Source organism: Mus musculus, chromosome 14 (assembly GCF_000001635.26).
Source record: "Mus musculus strain C57BL/6J chromosome 14, GRCm38.p6 C57BL/6J".
Taxonomy (NCBI): domain Eukaryota; kingdom Metazoa; phylum Chordata; class Mammalia; order Rodentia; family Muridae; genus Mus; species Mus musculus.
In genome coordinates, this window is record NC_000080.6 from 118586513 (window position 1) to 118603970 (window position 17458).

The following is a 17458-nucleotide window of genomic DNA, read 5'->3' on the forward strand; positions in this document are numbered from 1 at the left end:
AATTTCCAGACCGGAGAACTTGATTGTGCGATAGCTTTCTACACAACCACAGCATTTTAATAAACTTCCACTCAAAATGCACTTTGAAGCTTGTCAAGTTTTTCTTCTAGATATTAAAGGGCTTCTACTTAAAGAGGGGGATTTTTCCCCTCAAAGATTAATCCTGGTTTCCAAGAATGAGAATACTCAATGGATTATGGCTGATTGCAAGATAATATTACTAAGAGAGGAAAATATCATTGCTTGTATTCTATTTCCTGTTGAGACTTCTAGAAGGCATAGAGTGCACACAAGTCTTCATAAAGGGACGCCCCTGCCCGGTTCCTGGTTTAAGCTGTTGCATGTTGACTTCTCTGGTGGATCAGGAAAGTGTCTGGGTCAGAGTAGAGCCTTCTGAGTCTGCTATAACTCAATAATTGTGATCTTAAATACAGAATCATGTACTCAAGTCTCCAAACTCCATCCTCCCACCAGCATGGTTCCAGTTTGAAAACAATTCACCCTGAAGTACCAGGAGAAGAACTTTTGGAAACCTCATGACATCAGAGCCAGTCACTGATGTCACAGATGCTGAAGAGATCCACTCTGAGGCCATGGATGGGAATGAGTTAGGGGCCTGTGTGAATCTAGAGCTCCACCCACAACTGGAAATTTCCAATTGTGTCAGTACTATGCCGAATCAAAGAACAGTGTCTGGGTTATTTTTATGTTTTTTAAAAAATAATTTGTTGTCTAGGGCTATTTAGGCTTATGCTTGTGAAGATGAGATTTAATAGAGGTCCATAGAAGATAACCAACAGATGCCTGAGGAGAAAAGAAACTCCTCTGCTTACTTGTTGGAGGCCGAGGCCGGGGGACTGAAGCAATCAATCACTGGTCTGTGGCCCCTCCAGATAAGAGCAGAGAACCTCAGTCTGCCTTAACCTCCCACCCTCTACTCGGCCCAAGTCTTAAAACAGATGCGTTTTCACCTGTTTCGTTGGGCCACACAGTTTATAAAACACAACTATGAAAGCAACCCAAACCCCAAGTTATGGGAAGGCTAAAAGTCCCCTTTCACGAACTTTATTGGGTGTTTGACCTTTCCTCTCCTCAGTTGGTAAACATCTAGGGGCCAGAATCATAGATTATGAATCACAGCTTCTGAGGAACCAGTGTTGGCTTTTCCATCCGGGCCCTCCCACTCTGTGGACTCGGTCTAGAGTGATCTATCTGTGATCTCTTGTCAGCTGCTCTCAGGAAAGCAGAGCTTGATTCCATACATGCGCTAACTATAAAACAAAAGGCTGCGGTCATATCCTAATGACCATCAATCTCCATTGTTCTCCCTGGGCGTAGTTTGGGGAGATGAGACTGCACCTACAAAGCTTTCGCCTGCTCTATCAAACCAATATGCGTTTACTCATCAAGTACAAAGTGCCCGATCTTGAGTCAGGGAAATGTGGTGATGAAATAACAGGTACGTTTGAAGACAGCAGGAAGCACAAAGCTAACACAAGACATGGATTTTTAACTATAAAAAAAAAGCAAGCAAACAGAATTCTAGTCCTTACTGACTTCCACACAATACCCCATACTATGCTTTATTCCAGCCAGACTACCCCTAGCTTCAATATTTATTCATGATGAACTTGGTACAGAACTCCAACCCATTTTCTCTGGAAATGTTGCACAAAAGCGGAACTTACATTATGAACATTCCTCAATATAATTTTTGCTCGAAGCACTTCTGGCTCTAGAACTAGCATTGGGGAGAAATCTTTCAAAATACAACACTGTAGGACCTTGCACCTTCAATCCCAGAAGGCAATGGCCAAGGAATGCACACATGCCGAGCTCTAAATGAGCTGGAAACTCAAACAGCACAGATCCCAAATCACTGGATGGCTCACAGTAGATGACACACTTAACATCGTAGGCATAGAACTATCCGCCTTCACAGAAGACATTCACAAGGCTAGCATTAACTCACATACTAAATACTATAAAGAATAACTATCATTCTAACAAGAACTATGATAAACTGGATAGAAGACCAAAAAAATATATATATACTTTATGTGAGATAAAATGTCACAGGCTCAATGATGCCAATATTGAGATTTTTCCCCCGAGTTTTGTTCATTGCAAAATGAGTAACATTTATGATAGAGTGGACAAGGATGAAATATAAATATGCATGTAATATTTAATATATGCCTTAGTGGAAAATAATTTGAAATAATTAAGCAAAATGTCATCCTTTTAACTTTCTGTAATACAACATGATCATCATTTTGAACAAGTTAGCAGCTCCCCAAATCTTATGTTCTAAATGTTCTATTTGACAACTGTGAACACAAAGCTAGCTCGTTCTCTCTCTCTCTCTGTCTCTGTCTCTGTCTCTCTCTCTGTGTGTGTGTGTGTGTGTGTGTGTGTGTGTGTGTGTGTGTGTGTGTGATACTCACCTGCTAGTATTTCCATGCCCAATTTATCATGGAGAAAATCCACAAATAAAGAGCAATAGGAACATTTTAGCAGGTTTAAAACCGTACACTAAAACAGTGTAATGTGTACCAGCTGTAGAAAAGTACTATAATCATGTCAGTTAGAGAGATCACTGATTAAATAACAACCGCAATCAGATGTATGTAACTATGTAACTATTTAAACTTATAACAAAGGCTTTTATTATGCTATTAGCAGTAAATGGGCAACGCCCATAAAATATCACTTAATATCACCCCCCCATAAGAGTTTAAGTACATATAACCATTGTTATGTGGAAAAAAAACATTATTTTTAATACGTGACAACTTGACAGGAATTAATTGCCACACCTACTTCAAACCATTAGCTATTTCAATTCAAACCAGAAAACATAATATTTACGTGGCTATTGAGGATCACGATGATTAACGCGATCTTTTATGTAACCCTTCTGTACTCGCTCACGTTTGTTATTATTAACAAGGAAAAAAGGAGACAGGGAATGTGTGTTTTTGTTTTGCAACAAAGCTTTTCTGCCGATGACTAAGTTCTTCCTTTGAACAGAAAAGGTCTCTTTACTTAACTCATGTACATGTAAATATATTCTTTACAATGTGCATAAAGCAAGGAAAGGGGTTGTTTGGTTTCTTTTTTCTTTTTTCTTTTTTTTTTTTTAACCCATGGGCCTTATGCCAGAATTAAAGCCAACGTGGGCAGGATGAGTCCACGGCAGCTGTCAAGACGCCGTTATTCTTATTTTCAACTTCTTACAGCTCATCCGCTCTCAAGGAAGGGAAACTGTCATCTCTTGTAGCTGTATCCACGGCAGATCTCACTTGAAAGGAAACACAGGGGATGATCTGGCACAAACGGGCATCTCACCCGTTTCCAGCACCACCGCTGAATATTTATGTCGGTGCCAAATGATGACTCCGGTGAGATATTTTAACACGAAGCCGTGCCTTGTAAATCGCCTGAATGATGCTGTGTCAAAACACCTACCATAAATCAGAGGTTTTAAGACCAGTATTTCTTGTTTAAACATGCTACCTGCTCAGCAGAAGCACTTGTGTGAACAGGCATAGATTAATGTGTGCTAAGCAGAGCCATTTTACCTCCACATGTATAGAGCTATAATTTAACAGGCCTATTATTGTCAAGGTAATTTTGACAGTGCTGTATTATACTTGTTAAAATATGCATTTAGCACTAACTCCAGTGGTCACTGGGACTGAATAAACACACGGGTATCCTGCAATTAGATTTCTTCTCTATTGAGGACTTTCTTCTCTTGCTTTTCTGGCAAAGACAAGGTGTGTTGACAATCGGTTTCATCAATGCTGCAGCAAGACAGCCTTTCTGATGGTACACTCCCATGTGGCTTCAACTCTCTTCTCACTTCCTCAGGAGTTCTTTAGCAACTTACCCCAGATTCTGAACGCTCTCTTTCTGGGCTGGAGAGCCAGGAAAATATTAAGACCACTGACAGCCCTCCTCCCTGACAGCCCTCCTCCCAGCCCCTCCCGGATGCAGAGCCTAATTCAGAATAGTTTATGTTTGTGATGTCATCGACAAGCCCAATTTCCCACTCAGTCGAGCTGAGAATCTTAATCACTATGCAATCTCTAGAGTTTTTTTATTAGGATGGGTAAGAGAAAGTCTCTCTTAAAGTCTAGGACTATTGGTGACATTCTCAATTTAATATAATTCACATTAAACATATATAATATAAATATATGTTTAAATAACACAAGTCAGTGTACTTCTTTCCCCTCTTTTCCAGCATTTTATTTCTCACATACTCAACCAAAAATGGTGACTCGGAATTGATACTTTTGTTTAACATCATGTGATGCTGCACACACCAGTGCTCACGCACATGGCAGAAAAATCGGCCATGTGAATAAACACACTGACCACCACCCCAAGATTAACGCTGTGTCTCCCAGAGAAAACAGACAAGCCCGTCAGCCGGCGCCAGCAACTCTCTTTCTCCCACGCAGACTGACAAATGAGTAGATTTCTGTGAACCTGAAGTTGATGCTGTCAGCCATGCGCCTGACCAAAACTGGGCAGCAGAAGACGGGACCACTACCAGCCACTCTCCCGTTTCCAAAAGCAAAAGGGGATGTTGCGTGCCTGGATGGAAAAAAAGGACTGTGGCTTCGGACATCGTGGAAACCAACCTCAAATTCAGTGATCGTCTCCTCTCCCACCTCTCTCCCCCTCCACTCCCCTCCCCACCCCCGAACCCTCATATTTTGAGAGGAAAACAGCACTAAGTCAGAACTGACCCTATAGGAATCAAATACATCCAGCCGAGAGGACCCTTTCCGCCTACTCCTGCGTCTAGTGTTGAGTGGGGAATCGGAGTGTCCTCTGAAATGGTAGGTGTTCCCAAGAAGCAGGTAAGGATTTCTTTAATGCACCTTAGGGAAACTGGGCTCGTAGGTGACTTCACAAATAAAAAAACTCTTCTGAATTAGGCTGTGCACCCCGGAGGGGCTGGGAGGAGGGCTGCCGGTGGTTTGACTAATGTTTCTGTCACAATAAATGGCCAAAAAAGAAAATGCTTTTTAACATTTTCTGTGGAGTCTGACAAGGTACAAAGGCAGAAACTAGGAAGGGGGAATTTCCCAAGAAGGCTGTAACAGCAATCCCAGGTCTCGCTGGGTGAGCGCTCTGGGCTCTGCGCCTGCAATTCTGCAGCTCACGCTGCCCCCTGGTGCTCAGTGTCAGAAGTTCCCGGCTCCAGGCTCCAGGTTCCCGGGTCCAGGCTCCCTGGCAAAGCAAACCTGCTGGGTGTTGCTACTTGCGTTAACACCCTTGACCAGAGTTTGTTTATAAACATCTTCTTGAACTGCAGTGCTACACATGGAAGGTAAATGTTGGTGTGGAAGATCAGGGCTGCAGCTGAGATATGAGGCCCTGTAATGGATGTAAGAGCCACCTCTAAGTCACCTCAAAGGAGAGGGGTGGGGAGCGCTGAGAAGAAGGAAGAGGAAAGAAATCAAGAGGAAAAGGGGAGACCTGGCTTTTGGCAATCTCGGGCCAAAAGAAGAAACCTGTATCTTCAGGTCTGACCCCACTCACTCTCTCCGTTAAGTACCACTCAGTGAACTTGGGGTGAAGGCTCGGTAGCCAGTGTTTTGAGCAGCGTCCAAGGAAAACCTGGGTCTCTGGACAAGGGCAAAGGTCACCCACTGATCAGCACCAGAGCGGAGGGTCTGGAGGACATGGGCCACGAGATAGCAGTACTGAGTAGGGAGCATGGCAAGTCCCATGACTGTAAGACCAAGACACGTCTAAATTACGGCACATGGTCTCTGAGAATCAGAGGTGGTGAGGGGCTCTGCAGGGGCAAAGCTATGAGGCCTCACCTCACGTTTCTGTAACATTGTCCTCCCGTGCCTCACTTGCTGGACACTGGATGCTGGCAAGCATCTTCCTAGTTCCCTCACATTATCTAGACTCTGGGAGGATGCCCAGATGCAGAGATGACGAGGCACTGCAGCTGACCTCAGGGGCTCCTGGGAGCTGTCTGTGAAGCAACACCTTCTAAAGACACGTTGCTTGTGTCTTTACATTGCTCAGCCAACACGCTGCGTAGCCGAGACGGCATGACACAACAGGATGCTTCTGTACCCATTCTTGTTACATAAACCGCTGCAGTACATAAATAATTAATGGTATAGATAGACTATAGATAGCATAATCCATAGGCTGTGTCTCTTCACCATTTTAAAATGTGCAGAATTTTGCTCATATGAAAACGTAAGTCTTAAAAAGTTTTAAAATGTATTTTATTTTAAATACTCCACTAAAAGAGGTAAACAATTCGTGTTTACATTTCTGTCATGTAAGGACTATGTTTGGGGTTCATTAGGGCTCTGTTTTCATTGAAGGAAAAAAATCCTGCTCATAGACTCAGGACAGAGAAGCCAAATGAATCCTTCTGACTTGACATAAAATTAGTTACCCAGGATTTAGACTGGGCCCTAAACCCCTCAATAAATAAGAAAATTGGTACAAGGAAAAGCTTACGATTCTCGAACATGAAGCACCTGGTTAGTAGGACCGGGAGCAGAGTCACAACAGAAGAGCACTGCCTGCTGAGCGTTCCGGGTGGAAGTATAACTCTCAGGTCTAAGCCGAGCAGCGACATCGATCACAGCAGCAAATCCTCCAGCTAACTTCTGACCACAGCCCCAGCCCGACCGCGTGTGACAACTGTGGTTCACAACAATCACGTAAAACAGGAAAGGTCGGAATTCCACCCTACGGGCAAGAACACTGCACTTCCGGTGAACTTCCAGTCACTGTTCTCAGTCGCTGGGAACCGACAGTGGGGCTGAAGCCACTTGGAGCACTGAAAATCTCTCACCTGCTTAAGTCTTAGTTTTAAATATGATAGATACAGACAGTGTCCCCATTTCACGTATGTGAATGCCAAGGTGCGGGGACATTGAGTACCCGGCCTATGAGCACTGCCACAGCCTTAACCAGTGATTCTCACAGGGAGCCAAGACAGCCACAGGCACCAGGGTCTGTACTTCCCACCAACACATCCTACTTCAAAAATTGCTCACCTGACACTATGCAAATGCTCTGCTCTTGATCCAGCAGCTCCTTAATGGCGGCTGTGTTACCACAGTCCTCCGTGACAGGTCCCATTGATTTCCACCTGCATAAACAAAGCTGCCCGAGCCCCACCTCTGACCCCCAGGTGACCACGGTCTGTGAGGATGACTAACGCTTTCTAGGAACTTGGACCAAGGAGCTTCCTGCAGAAGCAAATGGGTCAGAGGACCATCATGGGGGCCGCTATCCGTTCATGCAAAGGCATGATGTCACGCAACAAACGCGTACTTATAAGCCACAGAGTTTAAGGTTATGGAGAAGGAAAGTGGGGGTTGCTGTTCATTTTTAAGACAGTGTTAAAACGAATGTTGTGGTGCATGCCAGCGTCTCAGTACTTGTGAGGAAAAGACAAGAGAGTTGTCATCAGTTCAGGGTCAGCCTGGGCTACATAGTGACTTCCAGGCTGCCCAGGGCTTCATCAGTTCAGGGTCAGCCTGGGCTACATAGTGACTTCCAGTCTGCCCAGGGCTTCATCAGTTCAGGGTCAGCCTGGGCTACATAGTGACTTCCAGTCTGCCCAGGGCTACAGTAGCAAGATACTACCTAAAAATACCAAATAACGAATATATTTATGTTATATCAAAATAAACAAGATAAAATAAAATTTACTAAGGGGTGATCACACTTTGGGGGTTTTAGACTTATCTTCATTATCAGTCAGGTCGAAGTCCGCACAGTTCACGAAAGGAATGGTCGCCCCCAAGACAAGAAGCAAGCACACAGCCCCTCATTTCCGGCTCAGAGGGCGGTCCTTCTAGTGAGACTCTTTAAAAGGGGGTACAGGCCAATGTTGTGTACATGCAGTAGGTGTCTTAGAAACTGTGCGACTACACTCTGTCCGCAAGTTATGTGGGGGGCTCTGGGAGCCGAGTGACAACTGGATTCACAACTCACTGTGCAAACTGAGTGCCCGTGTGCTGTGCCCCCCCCCACACACACACACCGAGATAAGTCCATGCAGCTGATATGTAGATTTGCTATTGGAGGAGAGAAGTATTGGGGAAGCTTACTGTAGAGAATGGGCAGACACGCAGAGGGACTTCCTCCTTTCTCAAAGACCAGAATGCCATCAGACCCTCGTTGCGTGAGTACACGCCTTAACAAGACACATTTACTGGGGAGCTCGGCGGCTGACTTACCGATTGGATTTCTGTCGAAGAACAACACGGGAGCCTTCAGTATGGACTCAAACATCCTGTTGTGCAAAGTCTGGGAAGCGTTCACAAGGATATAGAACACCAGTAGGGATCTCGCTATGCCAAAAAGGACGGTGACCGCAGTTAGACCTGAAATAAAGGAAAGCCAGGATCCTGAGGAAATGACACACTTCCTTCTACAACCCGACAGTTTATAAAAATATCTCTGATCTTCCCCATAAACATCTAGGTTCTACATAAAGACGATGCACATTTATGAGACACACTGACAAAAACTAAGTGGTTTTTTTTCTTACTGAATAGAAAATACCTATGTGCAGATAAAGTATAAACTACAGGCTTTAAAAACAAATTGCATGTCCTACTAAGCACTCAGAGGAAAGATTTCTGCCTGCATATCCCAGCTGGTATTTACAAGTCCCCCAATCTAGCACTGTGGTGGGTTCTGATACCATCATGTGGTGCTCCCCGGGAAGAGGGTCAGACCGGTAAACCCTCCTTGTAGTAAACCCCCTGAGTGGCTTTAAAGAATTTGAAAATATCACATTGGCTTACACACAGGAAAACTTTGAAACGGTTGAATTGTGAGAACATACAAATCATGTTTTAACATAAGATAACTAAATAGTAAACTAGTCACTCAATGCATGTCTCATGGAAACATATCACAGTTTAAATGAGCAGTGTTCAAACTCTGTGTTGCATTAAGGCATTCTTGAACCATTCTGCACGGATAGGAAGTGGAGAGGCATGGTGTGCTGTGTCATGCTACACACAGGAGGCAAGCATTCTATCCTGAGCTACCCCCTAACTCTGCTTCCCTAGTTTCCATTAGCTTGTAGCTCACACTGCTACAAAGACCGGGAAGAGCTGATGTGGTAAACATGTTGCCTTCTAATGAAGCAGCATTAACCCCTGGAGCTACTTAATTCTAAAACTCCATACAGCTGCGTTTTCCTTGGCCGCCCAGGCTACTTGAATAGATAATGGATCTATTTCCCTTTAGGGTTCGCACAGTCTGCCGGTAGGGACGGTAACCAGTCAGTGGATTTAGGTTTCTTAGGGAGACGTCAACAAAGTAAGTTCTAAACCTGGGTGAATGGCTTCTAACAGCGGTAATTCGTGCAAGCCAAGGAAAGCCTGTCTCCCGTGGGAACACTTGAAATTTTAGATGAGGATTTTCTTTTGAAAACTAACTCTATACTTTTTCCAAGCACTCTTGTGAAAACAGAGTGGGGTGTTAATATTAGTCGGGCAAACCAAATGTTAAATGAATCACACAGTCGGAGACGTGATAACATTGTTGGTCTCAAGGTAGGAAAGAGAAGGAGTTTTAATTCCTGCACACTGGGCCTCTCCCTGCTTAGCTTCCCTCTTCGGTAATTAGTGAAGCCCGAGAGATGAGCAGTGTGCTGTAGGGAGCTTTGCATACCTGTGAGGGGATAATGATTTTATTTGGGGGGCCTTGCTGCCAGAGGATTCCATCCAAGTTCAATAAAGGCCTGGGCTTATTCAGTCAGAATTGGAACAATCCAAGCCACAGGGTGGGGATCCGTTTCTAATCCCCCTGCCCATTCATATAATGATATAAGATTTAGCTAAAGCGACCTATTAGAATAGACAATAGTCACATATTTCCAGTGGTTGGTTTTCTGAACGCTCAATCCTAGTTTAACTTTCAAAATCCAGTACAGAGCAAATTAAGAGTCTTCATTCAACCTCTTTCTCCGGGTAGATTTAAAAAAAAAAATTATTCTAATTAATTCACAGAGTAAATGCGACGGAGTCTCCTAATCTGCTAAGACATTACTGAATTACTCCTAGGAGCTCTGGTTACTCACACAGGCCCATCGTAAGCACCTCAGGCCCTCAGATAACAGATCAAATGGCTAAACGTTACCTGCGTAAATTCCTAAGTACCAGCTGAGGTCTAGGGTCTCCGTTATATTTCCATTCGCATTTCTGGTGTTGTTCAGTGCACCTTGCTTGTTCGCCCTATGGGTGGAACATGGGAGGGAAAAAAATTACTAAGGTATGGATTTAGGTAAAAACAAAAGGAACCTAAGCTTAGGAGAAAGGCCTTGTGCCAGAAAGCAATTCTCAGCTCACACAACGCTTTCTGCGGCTGCCCTTCAAACTTTGACCCCTGACGTTCAGTTCTCAAGGTGCAGGTGGTGACCAGATATGGATAAAGAGTGGTGTGGGTCACACCCCACCAGCAAGCCGTCACTTTTCCTCTTCAAGGGACGAAGGTTAGAATAGAAGGCCTAACAGATCCCACCTCTTCCTAAAACCTATGGGAAAATGAAGCTACTACCTATAGATCGTAGAGCCTTTAATTCTGACCAGAAGAACTTACCAGTGGGAAAGCCACCAGTCCTGAAGAACATAGAAAACCTGCGGAGGGAAGCGAGACACAGCGTTGGCAAGACTTGCGTGACTTCCAAACTCGAAACTCAAAATGGCTGAAGACGTGGGACGGAGAGGAGGGTCCCAGAGCGTTCATTAGGATGGTCAGCTGGCTCAGGCTGTGCCAAGGCCAACTTCCCAGACAAGGTGTTACCTCTAAGCTCTTACAAGGTAACCCCACTTTTTTTCTTCTATACAATTCTCGACTGCGGTTAGCAACACTCTGGCTGCTCCCTGCCACACAGCACACCCCACTGTAAACCCATGTGTGAATATCCTGAGAGGGCACAGGTGTCATGATGTACCTGGCCCACCATGTTAAGCAGCACAAGGAAAATGATGAAGAACCAGGATGCGCCCGCCGAGAAGTAATTCTTGTAGGCCTTGAAGCCGATTCTCCCTTCCGAACGGCTCTCCTCGGGTTGCACTGCCTGCGTGTTCTCTGCCTGCGGAAGGTAAGAGGGGCTGTAAGCGAAAGGGAAGCACAAAAGCCTCCGAATGGTGACTGCAGGCAATGCAGCAGGAAAGCAGGCCAGCGTGGGAGAACAGATCGGCGGTAGGGCGCACACTTAACCCACAAAAGGCTGTAAGCTCAAAGGCAACACCGAAGACACCAAGAATGACCGAATGGCTCAAACTGCTAGCCAAGCGGAGCAGCCGAGTGGAAACATCTACAAGAGAGGGAGGATAACACATCCATTTATGCCGGGATCATCCAAGGTGTGGAGACTGGGGATGTGGGCAGCGAAGACAGCTGCAAGTGTAGTCAGACACAGCATGTATGGGTTCTGCTCTCACAAACTGAAAAGGATTCGGAGGGGGAAATAGTTGTCTGTACCGAACATGCATGGACACTTTTCTTGGCCTCTATTCCCCAGTAATTCCATGTATCAAGTGTCGATACAGTATTTATGTTGTATTGCAAATTATAAGTAATCTAGGGAGGCCGTGAAATATACAGAAGTACCCAGGTTATCTGCACACATGATGCATTTATATAAACTTGAACTCCCTCAAACCTTGCTATCCTTGGGGGTCCTAGACCCAAACCCATGCCATGTCAATGCCAAGAGATGGGATGGCCAGCCTGCCTGCCTTCCTTCCTTCCTTTCTCCCTTCCTTCTTTCCTTCCTTCCTTCCTTCCTTCCTTCCTTCCTTCCTTCTTCCCTTCTTCTCTTCCTTCCTTCTTTCCTTCCTTCCTTCCTTCTTCCCTTCTTCTCTTCCTTCCTTCTTTCCTTTCTTCCTTCCTTCCCTCCCAAGACAGGGCTTCTCTGTATAGCCCTGGCTGTCCTAGAACTCACTCTGTAGCCCACGCTGGCCTCAAACTCAGTAATCCCCCTGCCTCTGCCTCCCGAGTGCACCACCAGCTGGCCGAGATGATTTTCTTTTTAAAGGAGCACTAGTGCATACTTGCTTGAAAGGCTAAGGTGTGGTACAGACATATGCCCTAAAGTCATACATGAATCTATGCTGACTACTGCACACTCAGTCAAGAATAAGATGCGGCCCTCGGGCTCATAAGGAAGAGAGGGAGCTAACTCTGAAAGTCTGTCAGGGGCTACATTAGCATCTGTGTCCTTGACTAAAAAAAAAGCATCAAAGATAGGCCAAGAAACTCCTTTCTGCCACCTACATTGTAAATGGACTACAAATAACAAAAAGTAGCGGATGTAACACAGCAAGACCCTAAGTCAGTGGTATTCACCCCTGTGGGTGACCCCTTTAAGGGTCACCTGAGACCATTAGAAAACACATAGACATGTCTTATGACTCATAACAGTAGCAAAATTACAGTTGTGAAGTAGCAATGAAAACGAAAATAACCTTAGATTTGCCTGTGGTGAATCCTAAACTTCAGACATCCACCAGTCACACAGACCTTTGGAACTCCTAGTAGCATAGCCACTGTGGATGTCAATGATGTCCTCCAGCCCACATCCAAGAGAAGGCGACAGCCAGGGCTAGTCCCCTTTACTCTATGTTAATCCTACCAGTGACATTTCATAACACCTTAGAGTCGCAGGTCCAACTCCAGGACAAACGCAGATGCCACCAGCAGAGTGACTGAACGGATTACAAGGTCTGTAAACCCAAAAGAGAGCCATGGAGCAGGAGATGAACTCACGTCTTGGCCCTCTGGGGCCCCGTCTTTCAACGAGGGTCTGGATGACTGCTGAGACCAAATTGAGGCCTCGGAGAAGGTTCGTTTCCTGAGTGTCGGGGTTCCTGGGGCTGTGGAGGGCTCTGCTTCCTCGTTTTCTTTCTTTAACAGGGAGCCAAAATCTACACCAGATTTCAGAAACTCCGTGTAAGTCCCCTTCTGCACCATCTCACCCTAAAACAAAAGGAATTTTAGAGGCAGATATTTGTACTTAATAACTCCAATAAACTGGCTAAAGCCAACTGGTCTTCAGTTATGATTGCTTTGGGGGTCTGTGATCCCCATTGATAACTATGTAGTAGCTCAACTAAGCCACCCAAGTGAGAGTTGTGCTTCCTGCCAAATTCTAGGAGCTCAGCAATATAAAACCAACTTGTCATGTGCTTTACGGCCCAAACACAATGGGCACTGAAAGGAGCAAAAAGCATAGATGATGGGAGAATCCACCGGGTCAGCGAGGTGTAGCGAGCACCTCTGCCTAGGTAGGATGAACTTAGCCAGCCTTAGCTGGCTGCCCGCTCGGAGACGAGTCACGTGCAGACTTCCCAGTCTAAATTCCAGACTAAAGCTTGCCCCCAGATTTAAGATCCTCACCAAAGACGCGACATTCCACACAACATCTAATCAGGTGGTTTCCTCCTGACCCAAGGAGATAATATGCAGATATCTTCACAATGTTTTATCCCATGAAGAGAGACTCAAATGATTTATCTAAAGTCACAGGAGAGTACTGGGCACTGAATCAAAGGAGAACAGCTCTGAAGTGAGAAGTGGTCAGGTTATTGGTCAGGTTCCACCTTCTCCCGTGTCCTCCCCGCGACCCCACCCCAATCAAGGTGCTCCACTGAGGAAAATCCCAGTGCGGTTGGGCTTTTAACAGTCTGACAGCTAAAGAATTAGGAAGTTATTCCTGATGCACCACGCCCTGCGGCACTTAGAAGGTAAGATTCGATTTGCCCACTTGTTTACACAATTGGTAAGATTCGATTTGCACTCTTGTTAACACAATTGGTAAGATTCGATTTGCACTCTTGTTAACACAATTGGTAAGATTCGATTTGCACTCTTGTTAACACAATTGGTAAGACTCGATTTGCACACTTGTTTAACACAATTGGTAAGATTCGATTTGCACTCTTGTTAACACAATAACGCCCTTCCTCTCAGAATCAGTAAGACACACGAGGAAACTACTGATAGACAGGGCATTTCCAGAGAGGGGGCCAAAGGGGCAGCCATCCTCTGTGCTGTTAGACAGGGGCCAGACTAATAGTAAGAGCAGGCCTTCCTCTCTCCAGGGTCCCTGCTAGTGGACGAATAAATTGTTGAGTACTAAAAACTAAAACTCAGAATCTGCAGGAGGCAGGATCTCAGAAAACGGTCACCATGTGCAGACAGGGGACAAAGCTATTCTATACCTACTGGCTCTGCAGGCAGAATACTCAGCTCTCTGCACATGAAATTAATTGTTTTCCAGCCTGAGGAATCGGAGCTTTCTTCCCAGGGGGATAGGAAACGGCTGACACACTAAGTTGTTGCTAAGGGGGTAGTCATCCTGCCTTCTATAATCTTCTTTGTGGTGAGAACCTATTTGATGGGACTTTGATTGACAGCTTCCTCGCCTCTCTTTGGTAGCCGCATGAAGTATCAAGCAAGCACTAAAGGACCTCTGCAGGCGCTCCACTATCACCACACAGCCTATGTGCTGTAAGAATGTGTGATCTACCTCTCTGAGAATAACTGCACACAAACATGAGGAACTCTGGCTAACACGCATTTGTCATTTCCATCTTTGGCCAAGGGATTACAGAAGGATCCTGTGGTTTAGATAGAGCTTAATTATTTGTGTTCCTCCTGTGTGATGAAAGACTTGGTCCTATGGGTGGTGCTCCTGGGAGGTTGGGGAGGTGGGGTCTCAGTGTGTCTGGTGTTGGGTTTCTTGTATAAGTTCTTCCTTGTACCCTTCCACAACTGCAGCCGGAAGGGCTTTGCAGAGGGAGTAAACACAGACACTGAGTCTCTGACCCTTTCTGCTTATAAAGTGACTTGTCCTCTCCACCAAATCTCTCCCCCAGGACTCAGAAAAAACCACAGATGTGAAGAGAAAGGGCCTATGAGTGAGCAGGGATAGAGGACACCAGGAGAGCCCTCCAAATCAACTAAGCTCACATGAACTCACAGAGACCGAAGCAGCAAACCCAGGGCCTACATGAGCCTGCACCATCTCCTCTGTGTATAGATTATAGCTTCCAGTTTAGCATTGTCATGGAACTTGCGAGTGTGTGAGTGAGTGGGGTCTCTAGTGCTTGTGCCTGTTCACGGCTTCTTGTCAGGTCCCACTTCAATGTGATGTGTTTTTTTGTTTTGTTTTGTCTTACTATCTTTTATTTTGTTACGTTATGTTGGAAATTCTCAGTGATTAACAATGCTGAATAAAGAAAGCAGTAAACATGAGCAGGAGCGAGCTCAGGGGGCTGTTTTCTACCTGTGGTGGAGAACTTGACCCTCCCCCTTCCCCTCCCCCACCCCACTGCAGAGGATTAGCACCCATACACCAAAGAAAACATGCCAAGGAGGAGACTCAGCATGTCACCAGCACCTCTGCTAATTTTGACTTCAGTAGGATGAGTTTTCCTCAGGGGTTAAATGGTAGCCCTATCCCTTAAGACACTGCAGCTCTAACCCTTGGGATGAATAAATCTGACTTTATGAAGAAACGTGACCTTTGCAGAGACAATCAAGCGAAAGTGAAGTCATGCGAGTCCAGCTGGAGTAATAAGAAAACATCTGGGCAAACACAGCCTGCACCTATGATGACAGAGATAGAACCTGGAACAATTGCAGCTAGAGGCCAAGGGAGGCCAAGGGTGAAGGAGGCAAGAAACAGATGTCCCCAAAGCTTTCAGAGACAGCTCAGTCATTGGGCCTAACACACCAGCAGGCTTCGGCCCCGTGAGACCGTAACTTCCTAGCATATTCAGTCCCCAGCTCACAACCGTCCCTTCTAGCAGTCCTGGGAAACTGACTCACCGACCTAAGCATATTCTTCAACCTTCTGAACTACAAGGCTGACTTCTAATTGCCACTGCTATAGCCTAGTGAGAAGGGGGTGGGAAGGGAGAGGAAAAATCACAGAGGAGACCCCACTCCCTCCGTGCTAGGTATAAAACAACAGGGGCCATGTCAGTCCAGGTCACTGTCCTGTGCTCTAACCCCAACTCCCTCTAGGCCCAGCTCACTCGGCACACACATGGAGACTCCAAGCTGTCCATCTGCCTCGGTGGCCCTCCCTGTCCCAGCTGTGTGTAAAGGCACAGCAGTCACTTTGTTTTCCTGTCACTGTCCCATGAGCCTTCTCACCCCTACTGAGTGGAATGGAGGCCTATGGTGGCAAGGGACCACCTGCCATGCTACTGTGTCGGGAATCAGCACAGCGAAGCACTTGTGCAGGGCAGCATCAAGTGGCCACAGCAGCCAGGCGGCTCTGAGTGGGGGGCTGCTCACACATTCACTGGTTTTGTTGTGAAAGATACTGAGTTAGTCAGGGTTTCTATTCCTGCACAAACATCATGACCAAGAAGCAGTTGGGGAGGAAAGGGTTTATTCGGCTTACACTTCCATACTGCTGTTCATCAGCAAGGAAGTCAGGACTGGAACTCAAGCAGGTCAGAAAGCAGGGGCTGATGCAGAGGCCATGGAGGGATGTCCTTTACTGGCTTGCTTCCACTGGCTTGCTCACCTTGCTTTCTTATAGAACCCAAGACTACCAGTCCAGGGATGGTACCACCCACAAGGGGCCCTTCCCCCTTGATCACTAATTGAGAAAATGACCCACAGTTGGATCTCATGGAGGCATTTCCCCAGCTAAAGCTCCTTTCTCAGTGATAACTCCAGCCTGTGTCAAGTTGACACATAGAACCAGCCAGTACAGATACCCTTTAGGCAAACAGTAGATGACAATTCAGGACACATGGAAGATGTAACTTCCAAATTATCTACTGTGACTTAGGTCTTGGAGAGACGAAACGAAAACCTCTAAGAAAACAGTACCTTCGCCATCATTAATCTCCTCCCTAGAGCAGCTTGCAGATTTGAGGGAGCAATTTTATAATCTGTATGTATGAGGACTAATAACTGACATTTCTGCTTCCTGCTAGGGTCGTCCTTATTATTATCTGCTTGCCTGCCTGCCTGCCTGCCGGCCGGCCGGCCTACCTGCCTGCCTGCTTGCTTGCTTGCCTGATCACATGAAACAGGTTTTCATGTATCCCAGTCTGGCCTTGAACGCTCTACATAAGAACACCTTGAACTTCTGATCCTCCCATCTCTACCTCTGAGAATAAAGAGGTGCACCAGCACACCCAGTGGATGGAGTGCTGGGGACGTGACCCAGGCTTTTGTGCATGTCAGGCAGACTCTCTTCCAATGGGGCCACATCCCCAGACCTCCTACTGCTATTTCTAGAAGTCCTTTGGATATCCTCAAAGCTTTGAATCTCAACTCCAGGAAACGGACGGAAAATAAAGGAAGGGAAGAGAGCTTCCCGGCTTCCCGGGGAGTCCCTGGAGCACACTCTGATGGGAAACCCGAGTTTCAACACACCTGAGGCTCTAGCTGGTTC

At 45.9% G+C, this 17458-nt stretch overlaps 1 protein-coding gene and 1 non-coding gene across 6 annotated transcripts in view; both read right to left on the reverse strand.

Annotated features, from left to right (window-relative positions):
* Positions 1 to 17458, reverse strand: part of Abcc4 (ATP-binding cassette, sub-family C (CFTR/MRP), member 4) — a 225165-nt gene that overhangs the window by 103821 nt on the left and 103886 nt on the right. For 3 of the 5 annotated variants that reach the window (NM_001163676.1, NM_001033336.3, NM_001163675.1), the window contains 5 exons: positions 12802 to 13011; positions 10982 to 11122; positions 10627 to 10664; positions 10168 to 10262; positions 8250 to 8396 (listed from right to left, as the gene is read on the reverse strand). In NM_001163676.1, coding sequence (NP_001157148.1) covers positions 8250 to 8396; positions 10168 to 10262; positions 10627 to 10664; positions 10982 to 11122; positions 12802 to 13011 — 631 coding nt within the window. Of the gene's footprint in view, positions 1 to 6517; positions 7876 to 8249; positions 8397 to 10167; positions 10263 to 10626; positions 10665 to 10981; positions 11123 to 12801; positions 13012 to 17458 lie in introns of those variants that run through there. The other 2 variants (XR_874344.3, XM_006519010.4) reach the window with 2 other exon arrangements.
* Mir6391 (microRNA 6391) lies at positions 5857 to 5960 on the reverse strand. Its single transcript, NR_105815.1, has one exon. It is a non-coding gene; the product is annotated as a microRNA 6391 (primary transcript).